An 11,610-nucleotide genomic window follows, 5' to 3' on the forward strand; every position below is an offset into this window, starting at 1 on the left:
TCAAGGTGGCTCTCAAATCGTGATTGTCACGCTGGACCCGAGGAGCATTTACAGCGTACAAACGGCCATAGAAGTCCTCTATCTCGGCGAGTATCTGCGGCTTTGACGTAACGGTTAGGCCATCGTGCGTTGTAAGCTTCGTCAGGTGGCTCCTTCCAAGCTGCTGAGTGAATACTTTGGACCCTCGGTTTCGCTCTATCGCCTCCTCAATGAGGCGTGTATTGGAGCTCCGAAGGTCACGCCGTACCATCTTCGCAATCTGCTTGTTTAGGTATGACCTCTCTGACGAAGTGGCCTGGATGTCATCGCGTCTTTTCGTCATAAGTCGCAGAGTCTCATCCGAGAGTTTAGACTTCTTTCCCGTACGCTGCAATTGACAGAATTTGATGCCCTCGCTTCTCAGCGTCCCAACCACGCTTTGTAGGGCCTCGTCAACGTCCTCGGTGGGTTCCAGCTCGACGAATCTCGCTTCGAGAAGTTCATGGAACTTCTCGGAGCCCGCCATGATCTGGAGTGGATTAGGACGGAGCGTGGACTTCATCAAGCGGCTTCTTTCAAGTTTGACATCGATATTCAGAGAGCCTCGTACAAGTCGGTGATCAGATCCGGTGCTAAACCTGTTGATCACTGAGACATCTCTGAATATGTGTCTCTTGTCCGTCAGGATGAAATCGATCTCATTTTTAGTCACAGCGTCGGGGCTTCGCCAAGTCCACTTCCTTTGAGGCTTCTTCTTGAAGAACGAATTCATCAAGAAGAGCCCCTCGTGCTCGAGGAAGTTGACTAGCGTTTGCCCCCTGTGATTCCTTACTCCATACCCATGCGGGCCGACTCGAGACTCGTCAAGATTTGGGAATCCCACTTTAGCGTTAAATATGCTCTCAGGGGATTTTGGTTGCTTATCACAAAGAAAAAATTAATTTAGTCTGTTTTGTGATATTCCTAAAATAACCTAAAAAAGTAAATTTGGGATTACAAAAATTCGAGGAAACATTACTTCGGACATTTGTGTTTTCGGACTTCTGATTGGAAACTCCAAGCAGTAAAATAAATACAACAATATTTTGTTAGTTATTTATTAATAACATTTAATAAAAAGTCATTTAAAAAATAAGATTAACATTGAATCAACTCTATAGTTTTTGTTCTAAATGCATTGACTTACAAATAAATAGACGACGGGTCTAATACAAAAACTACGAAAAAAATGTCCCAAGTCAACCTATTCGAAATTTAAATTGTTATGTCATCGCAGTATCGCGCTGTCCGTAGAACAAATGAAGACTAAAGCGGAGTGTCGCGCTCTGTATACGATTTTAGCGCCTTACAAGTGCGGACACTTTTTAGCGCGGACCCGACGTCCATATAATTGTAAGTCAATGTCTAAATGTAAATATTTCAATAGCTTGTGGTTCGAAAATTGAAATGGACGTAACGGGTCTCTTTCTGTCTTTGCGCATGTCTTGTGTAGGATAAGGACAGTTAGCTATTTGGTTATTTTTATTGCTTTTGTAATTCATGTATATTGTATATATATACTCGTATATGAAAATACGAAAATTAAATAAACTAATTTCAAAACATATACCGTTCATTTAATATAATTTTTATTTGGACCAATTTTATTTCCTATAATTTAACTTCATACAATTCTTGTTTAACATACATTCACATTTTATAAAAAATATATATAAAGTTCATATTATATAACAATCGTTTCATACAATTTAGATATCACTTTTAATAAATAATAACTTTAAACCCATCTCGCTATGGTACTTGTCTGTTCGATACTAGAGTGTAATTTAAAAGCCGGAGGTGAGGAGGGGTGTACATACGTAGTATCTCTTATTAGTTTGTGGTGTATATTACACACCGACTTCGAGGAAAATCCGGATCTTTGCAATTTTAAGCTGTGAGTGACACCATGCGCTCGACTTGCTCGTCTCATCACTTGGTTATCATAAAAACGCATTTATTGAATTTTCAAATTCTCATAATAATGGAAAAGAATCCACGTCTATATGCCAAACTTGTGCCAGAAATTAAAATCATGATTACAATTAATACAGTGACAGCTTACGTTAGTCTCCGGTAGCTGTAAAGGTATCGGCTGCTTTATAGACCTCTCACAGGTGTCTATTACAGCGATGAAAACCGAAAAAAAACAATGCAAAAAATCTGTAACAAACTCATAGAGAAATTCATAAAATCTGCTGACTGCTGAGGCCTGTCAGATCGAAGACTTCCTTTGTGTTCTTTCGCTATATTATTAGTTATAGCAAACTAGTGGAGTAACGTCACAAAAAATAAGTGAATATCGTGATAATAAAACACCAAGATGTTCAATAAAAATCAATACGGCAGCATGTTATTTCAAGTACTCATTGAAACTGTAGTTAACTCATGCTAGCTCTCTAACTAAATGGAAACATTCGGATGTTTTAATGTAAACCAAAGGAAATTTCAAACGTTCTAATGTGTCAACCGAAACTTTGCAAAACAGTTTACAAGAAATGGTGAAGCCGTCAACATTAGTTGATTATCTGTAAGATTAGTTCCCTGTTTAATTGTCAAAACACTTTTTTTTAATAATAATAAAAAGTAGATAGTGACGGGACGAACAAGTTGTGCGCCTGATGGTAAGCTACACGCCTATCTACAACAGTTGCAGTGCCACTCAGAGCTTTAAATCGCAAAAATCTGAGGGGCTGCACTGCGCCCGTCACGCCGAGACATAAGTTGACAAGTCCCATGTGCCTGTAATTTCACACTGATGTGCTCAACAAAGTAACGGTTTTTATCATTATTTTCCAGATTTTCTTTATCTCTCTTATTTTTCACCTTCTGCTTCGGCCAAAACTGGAGATGGATAATTAATAATGACCTTTTTGACTGCGTTGCCGGTATTTCTTACAAAGGTCAGCCAATCGGAGTTGGCGTATTCTTCGACGTCAACCTCCTCATGACCTCAGCTAACGCTCTGGAACCATATAAGGACTATCTGAACAAACTGAAAGTTCATGCTATTACCGGTGGATACGAAAATAGTACCGCTTTTAATGTTTCATGTGTAATGACACCGTACATTGTAAATAGAGAAAATTTTTGGAAATCTACTGGAAACGACGGGCGGCATTGTTCAATACACGATCTTCTGATTGTGTTTGTTCAATCGGGTGAATACTGTTTAGCTCCCGAAGCAGCGAACGCGAGTGCGCGACACGCATTCAGCGTATATCTCGCCCGACCATCAGATCGCATAACACGCTATGATTTCCATATTCCCGGCTTCGGATACATTGACAAGGACCATATCAACGAAATGAATACCTTGGAAGTTGAAATATTTAGTCATCGAGAGATGGCGTTAGTGGAGTGCAACGAGTATATTCCTGAAGAATGGGGCCGGTTCATCTGCTTAAGGAACCTTTATAACGTGACCGGAGTACAATCGGGAAGTCCTTTGCTGCAAAATGGTTTGATCTATGGCATCGGAAGTTTTTCTGTTGAAATGGGAAACGAGAAAATTTTAGTATTCACCGACATCAGGGACTATGTGACTAATTTGAATTATTGTCTGAAGCCAGATCAAAAATATTTCCGCTGGTGGTCCAAGTACTGGCCGAAAGAGGAGTAAAATTAAAACCAGCACCATCTTTTAAGGGTTCAAAAGTAACTCGTTAGCGTGAATAGTTTTTTATCATAAAGAGAAATATTCCAGCGAAGGAGTTTGAAGATCACTCCTTCTGTATGAAGATCACTTCTTCACAGCACTTTTTCGAAGTTGTGTTCGATTTTCTTGAAATCGAATATTAATTGGATAAGACAGTACTAGTACCCGGTGTTAGATAAGAGAGTGTATCAATGTTATCTATTTATGTGGTGTCAATAATGTATTTATTGGAAATTAGATACACCAACCCGGTTATAGCTTATGCGACAAATGTTTGTGACTAAGATTGCAAGCTGTAAAAGTAATTTACCGACATGACTATGAAAACTTTTAGGTAATTTATAAGATTCAATTTATGTCAATAAATGGGTTCGAAAGAGTCGCACACATCCCTTGGAGTATGGGCCGGGCACTGGCAACCTATTACAAACTCGATTTTTTTTCGAAATAACCGAAAACGAATTATAACGAAAGCGTTGTTCTTTCAGGATATGTTGGATGTTTATCGCAAAGGCACCATTATGTTCAGTTTAATTAAGTTAGGTTTAAGAGAGGAAACATTTTCCTCTCAAAATTACTTTCGAAATTAAAAAAAATCCAGTAAACGTTATTTCTGGAAAGTGTCATTTCGGACTACTGATAGGTAACCACGGGCACTAATATGGGACTTCACGTCTATCGACACACTTGCTCCATCCCATCTCCAGCACACCGGCAAGATCCTGCTTCGCTCCACAGCCGAGCTGACGGAAAAGTAATAAGTGACAAGGCTTCGGCTTCGGCCGCTTATTTGCACCCTTTGGAGTCAAAACTCTTAGCCCTTGGGGTCCCGGTGCCCATTATTTCTACAAAATTTTATAAAAAAAATGAATAGACCACACCAGCTTAATAGCCATAGCTTTCCTTGGGCACCTTGCCGCGGGAACCCAATTTTATTCATGTAATTTGATCCTAGTTTTAGTTCACAGTATTTAAGCTTTTATTGTATTTTTATTCTACCTTACTTGTCTAAATTTATTTTTAATTCATATTTATTTCAATAATACAAAATATGCCGCGTAGCATATGCCACAATTATAGCAACCAAAAGAAAAAAATACACCAATACGCCAAAAGTAAATATGATGCTGCGGCGGTAAGCAGTGGGCACTAGACCCAGAAGATTACTATACTTCGAGTTGCCTGCATTCGTTAGCATAATCTGTATTTCCATATCAGCAAATTATATGCATATAAAATAACATGTCTCTTTTAAATTTAATTTGTTTCACATTTAATCTTGATTCAGTCTTATAATTCCAATTTCCAGCTCCAGAATATCAAAGCATATTGAAATATCAGAAATCCTGTATACAATATATCCGTAATGGGACGTTGCCCAGTAATCTGCACACCGTCGTTATTGCAGCATTAGATCAAGGTGTCCATGCCATTATAATATAGTATTTCCATAATGTATCAAATTTCAAGTTTGTAACTGAGACATCTATGCTAACTGAGAAAAGAGCTGACGATCTTTAAGAAGAAACACCAAAGTAGAATTAATGCAGTAGAAATGAGACCTTTGAGAAATATGGCTGGATTGACTCTGATGGATAAATTACGGAACAGTGTGATAAGAGAGCGTTGCGGCGTGGAAGAAGATGCCAAAGTCAAATAATCATTTATTCCATAGGTAAAATTTTTACACTTGAAAACGTCATTTTAAACTACTGCTCGTTCACTACGCAGACCTCCCTGAGAAGAACGAGCTAGAAACTCTAGGGATTGCTCTTTTCAAATAAACTTAAATGCTATGGAATACACTTTGAATCATAATTGTGTGGAATCTCTTGTTGTCCTTCCATACTTCATTATCTAAAACATAATCTCCAATTTTGTAATATGACTTTTCAATTAAAATACTTTTAATGTAAGTTTTAAACTTTGGAAATGATAATCCTAATATATTCTCCAGAATCTTATAATAAAAACGTATACAGTACCCCATAAAAAAGTTGTTTACCTTAGTTAAACGAAATCGTGGTAACATGAGTTTGGACTTAGTTCTAACGTTAATATTATTATTATCTTCTTTCTTAATGAAATCATGTATATTTTTACGGACATACAAAATATTTGACTAAATTTACTGCGATGCTACAGTCATAATACCAATCTTCTTAAACTTTTCTCTGAGAGAAACCCGAGAACATAAACGGTACACAGAACGAATCGCTCGCATGTAGTGGCAAAGATAGAGAAAGGGATGCTTAGCTGGTTCGGACATGTACAGAGAGAATGAACGAAAGAAGATTGACAAAATAGATTTATAAGGCGAGGGTGAGTGGGCAAGTCCAAAATTACTCCACTAGTTTGTTATAATTATTAATACAAAGATCGAACACTCAGAAAAAACACTCAGAAAAAATTCCTTCGATCCGGTCGGATTCGAACCGACGTCTTCTTGCATACCGTGCCAGACGCTATACCAACTAAGCCACGGAACGAACCAACGGACCTCACGAATTTTTCTATGTGCTTGCGTCGTGTCTTTGTACTTGGTCTTTCAACGACTTTTTAGTCGTAGCGCCATCTATGAGAAATTTATGAAAGATTTATCATCTAGTTAGTACCTTTACAGCTACCAGTCCTGGCGAGAGATGTCGCTATTCACTGTATTAATTAAATTTTTATTGAATTGATATTCAATTATCTTTTGTGAAATTACTCCACTAGTTTGTTATAATTATTAATCTCATATAATTATTTGTCAATATAAGTTGAGTCTAGAGATTAAGTCTCAGGGTAATGGGTGCAGTGGCAATGCCGGTCAGATCTTTGCAATTTAAATTTCTGAGTAGCACTGCGACTGCTATGGGGAGACGTGTCGCTTACCACCAGGCGCACGACTTGTTCGCACCTTCACTTGGTATCATAAAAAAAATACGGGTAGACACAGACAAAGGTTTTAGACATAACTTGTAATACAGAGTCGGTAGTCAAAAATGAATAAAATAAGCAAAAATAGTTTATTTTTAAACTGACATGGACAGTTGAAATGAAACGCGTCTCTATGATTCTCGACAACAACGTATCGAATCCATAAATATTGTTTGAAAATTGATCTCGGCTATTCATTTTGAGCAGGTTACAAATTGTGCAGTATTTTATTTCGCAGCTTAGGAAGCGCCATGCTCCTTTCCAAGAAATATTTCTCTCTGTTTTCAGTACTACTACTGTACTGGTGACGAAAATTCACAACTTGTGGTATCCATGCTTTACCATTTCACGCTTTAATTTGAGCGACCTAAATGGCTAAACTATAAAATCTTGTTTCCAATAATTTCGGAAAATAAACGTGACCTCTTGTCCTGTAAAGAATCCGAATTGTTGGCTTGTTTGAAAAAACAAATATACGCGAGTTAGTTCCCAAAAAAAATGAAATTTCAAAATGTATAGGAAACATTTGTAGTAATCACGAAAATTTAGACGAAACCTAAGATTTTCGTTAAAGTTTATTTGTTTATCTTTACGTTAACAAAGGTATCTCGCTATGGAACTAAGTCTACGCTATGTCACAATATTCGATTTTGAAACTTAACCCCAGTATCTTGACCACCAATAGAAATTCTGTACGTATCCGCTAATACGTTTGCAAATATGTAAGTGTTCTGAATAACCTCTAACGTCGGTAAAGACTAAAATATGTTCATTTCCTTTTTGTAAAGCAAAACTTCCGATCCCGTATATCAGACCCCGGTGCAATAAAGGGGCCCCCGACTGTACTCCTACAACATCGAAATCGTTTTTTATGCAAATAAATCTTCCCCATTCTCTGGGAATATAAAAGTCACAATCCACTCGAGTGCCGTAACCATACCAGTCAACCTCTAATTGGTTCATTTTTTCCACATGATCTTGGTCCACAAAGCCGAAAGCGGCCACTGTAAAAAACGATTTAAGTAGGCCATGATGTGGTCGGGCTAGGTACGTGCTGAACGCCGTCCGGTACGTTGCATTGCTCGCTTCTGGGCCAAAGTGTCCATACGTCGCCGGGCAAAAGAGTACAAAAAGGTCATGTACTGGACAATGATGCCCATCCAATCCAATTGACATCCAAAATTTTTTTCTTTCTATTCGGTAAGGCGTAATTCCACATGTGCAATAATAAGATTTACCTGGATACCAATATCCGTAAATACCGTAAACCATAACTTCATACAAATTGGTTTTCAAGTACATTTCTCCTACAGTGGCAGTTGTAAGCACAAGATCTCTATCAAAAAGTATGCCTGCTCCTGATGATTTTCCACGAACCGTAATAGCAACAACAAAATCGTAATGGTCATTTCTACCCAGCCACGAGAATGAACTATCAGCAACTGTGACATCGGCAAAACTGAATATGAAGTAGACACAAAACCTGAAATTAAAACAAGAAAGTATATGTAAATTTTACATATTAGACAATATTTTTTTATTACATTGGTACATTCAGAGAGAAGCCTTTATCAATGCCTATTTTCATCTTTTAAAGGAAGTAGTGCCAGGTTTCTGGTCCGGAGGCAATAAGGTGAACTGACAGTAAGGCATAAACCTTCTCCGCAGCCCCTAAGCTGTAGCGTCCGTACAATTTTTACTTTTATTGTTACACTCATCTCTCGCGCTGCCTAAAAAGTTCTTGTGTATATGAAATATCTGATAACGAGGGTCTCGGACGGATGGTGCTTGATTGGCAGAATATCTGGCACGGATTGCCTAACGGTGCTGGTTCGCAGCCAGTCACATCGAATGAATTTTTCTTAGTGTTTCGACTTTTGCTATAATAATTATAACAAACTAGTGGAGTAATTTCACAAAATATAATTGAATATCACAAAACATCAATAAACGTACGTAATAAGACGACAGTCTTTTTTGCTTAACCCAAAAAAAGTGACATTCGAACTTTCGTTCGTAGCGGACTCCAAGTTTGACTATGTGAAATTATAGAAAATGTTTCAACAAATTTATTTTCTTATGTATGTTTTTTTACACATTCATCCCGCACTAGTGAAACCCTGTACCGCGGGTGCCATGTACCTAGAGAACCAAAAATGTAGGCCATACAAATATTTCTCCCGGCCCGGGCATCGGACCTGGGACATCTGCGGGGCAGACCAGCATGGTAACCGTTCGATCACGGGGGCAGTTTATTTTATGTTATGTCTAAATATAATATATATCTATTTAGTGGACAAAAATGTTCCTTGACCAAAGAATCTTGACGCAGCTTTTCCAAAAAATATGGAGATGCTTTTAAAAGTTTTAAAATACCTCTATAATATTTTGAATACACTGTTTTCTGTTACAATACAATACAATACAAAAATTCTTTATTGTACACCAAAAAAGGAAACAAATACAATACAATTAAATTAAAAATAAGCGGTGGTACAATGGGCGGTCTTATCGCTTTAAGCGATTACTGCCAGACAACCTTTGGATGGAAGTAATTATATAATTCACAGGAAAAAGACGGCGGTGTATGAAGAATTACTAATCAACAGATAAAAATTGATAAATAAATGCAAATATACATATATTTATAAATAAATAATAAAACCAATACACATATGTGAATATCGTAAACTACTATATATTCTTATACTTACAAATATAAAAATTTCTAAAACGTAATTTCAAAACATAAAAATACCTAAGCAGTCCAGGTCACACTAAATTAAGGTAGTGTATTATTACATCAATCAAGTCACATAAAACGCAGAAGACGTGGTTAAATTCATTTTTAAATATTTTAATTTATTTAAAAGGTACGTAGTCTAACTCAGACGTGGCCAGTTGCTCTGCCTCTGTTTAGCGATCCTACAGAATGTTTGGCGTCTCTAAAGTATTACGTAACAAATTTCTCTGTTTCTTTCTAACATCTATAACTTTAATATTATTCAATGAGATTTGATTTTGTTTTCAAATCAAATAAAATGTTTCCATTTAATTTTCGATACTTATCGAGAAGCCTTATAAACTACTTAAAAATAAAATTTACACAAAATGGTTAACCTGAGAACTACATCCTATTTTAATCGGCTTAAAAATAGAATTACTTACAAATATATACGTGAGTGGTCGTCCATGATGATTAATAATATAACATACTGTAATATTGTGAAGACTGCGACTTCTTTATATACTGTGATCTCGCATAATTACAAGAAAATTTTTAAACATCCTTTGGAATGTCAATAACATTTGAAGTAAACGAAGAGCCAGAAATAATACACTGTTACCAATAAATCAATCACACTTAAAATATTTGTCTGCATTTTTTTCAAACGTCTCATTAAAATTACAAGATAATGTAACACTTCTTATGCTCTAAATACATCAACACAGCCTTACGTAGCTGGAGTAAAGGGCATCGTTTAATTCCTGGGGAGTCAAAAGTACAGTACCCGGCGATAAATATTGCACATCGACATTTGGAAAGAGACAATCGGCTAATTTCGGCTTCGTAGAGCGTTATCTCTGTCGCACGAAATACAAACAGTCCGGTATCTATTAGGAGCTGTTAAACAATTTTAATTTGCTTCTTTTAATAATTCTTTTTATTCTTTGTATAAAATACACCAATTTTTCTATAAGTGATGGCTTTAGGTTCGGGGAAAATAAAATAAAAAAAATATGTTCACATTATGTTTACGTATTTAATTACTTTGGAAAATTACAGCTGTAGTGTACATAATAAACACCATTGTACCTATTGTTAAAGTGAGACATTGTAATAAAAATAATAATAATTCTAATTCTCAATTACTTCCATTTCACTATCTGTGCTCTCAAAGAGGTCAATATCACTGTCACTATCAGCCGTATTTATCACTAGTCTATCAGTGTAATTGTCTAAACCGTGTTGAATGCTTCTATATTCATTCTCACATTTGATTGCGTGACCGCAAACCTTTTTCCACTCTTCAGCCCCGATCATGTTTACTTTTTCAGTCAATAACGTTTTTACTGTAGTTAAATTCATACTCACATTTCTAGAGGCTACATAGCCTTTTAGTTGAGACCATATATTTTCAATTGGATTAAAATCCGGATGATACGGTGGCAATCGCAACACAGTGTGCCCATGTTCGGCAAGTACTTTGTCCACGGAAAACTCTGTATACCTCTCCTTGTGCTGACATATAATAGCGTAAATCTGGGTTTTTGTTAATTTTGGATCAACTGGAATTTCGTGTCTGTTTAACCAGTTGATCATTTCCTGTTTAATGGTGTTTGAGTTGGGGGGTATTTCAACATATTTATTGTGATAAGGTGCGTTGTCGATAACTAGAACGGAATCACTGGGTATATTTGGGATTAATTGATTAACCAGCCATTTCTCGTAGTTATCGTTATTCATTTCATTGTGATAGTCACCTGTAGTATCCGTGGATTTATACGTTAAAAAGGCACCGGGTACAAAGCCTTTTTCATTTCGAGCCTGAACTATTATCAAACGTTGACCTTTTGAAATTGGCTTTTTTACTCCTTTTTTCTTATCATCACTCCAAGATTTCCCTTTAGTGTGGGATGTATGTATGTAAGACTCATCCATGTAGACGATATTTTTTCCTGTTTCGCGAAATTTGCGTATTTTATCGAGGTATTCCATTCGTTTGAGACTTACATCGTGCTTTTCCATTAAAACTTTTCGATTATCTTCCATTTTAGTAAACCGAAATCCCATCTCGTGAAGTATTTTTCTCAACGTCTTTTCAGACCAATTGTAATTAATAGCATCAGATAATTTAGCTTTTAATGATTTTATTGTTGGCAGTTCATTAAATCGTAAGTGAAAATCATACACCATTCTTCGTACAACATCATAATCAAAATCGTCCATATCCAAACGAAATAGCTTTTTTGGTCTCCCTTTTTTGGAGTGCTAAACTTAATTTCAGTAG

At 36.5% G+C, this 11,610-nt stretch overlaps 1 protein-coding gene across 1 annotated transcript; it reads right to left on the reverse strand.

Annotated features, from left to right (window-relative positions):
• Positions 1-10,457: 10,457 nt before the first annotated feature.
• On the reverse strand, positions 10,458-11,261 carry LOC113228867. Its single transcript, XM_026462288.1, has one exon. It carries the CDS (start codon positions 11,259-11,261, stop codon positions 10,458-10,460), a length of 804 nt encoding a protein of 267 aa, XP_026318073.1.
• Between the last annotated feature and the right edge of the window lie 349 nt (positions 11,262-11,610).

Source organism: Hyposmocoma kahamanoa, unplaced genomic scaffold (assembly GCF_003589595.1).
Source record: "Hyposmocoma kahamanoa isolate Upper Pololo Valley unplaced genomic scaffold, ASM358959v1 245, whole genome shotgun sequence".
Classification (NCBI taxonomy): Eukaryota; Metazoa; Arthropoda; class Insecta; order Lepidoptera; family Cosmopterigidae; genus Hyposmocoma; species Hyposmocoma kahamanoa.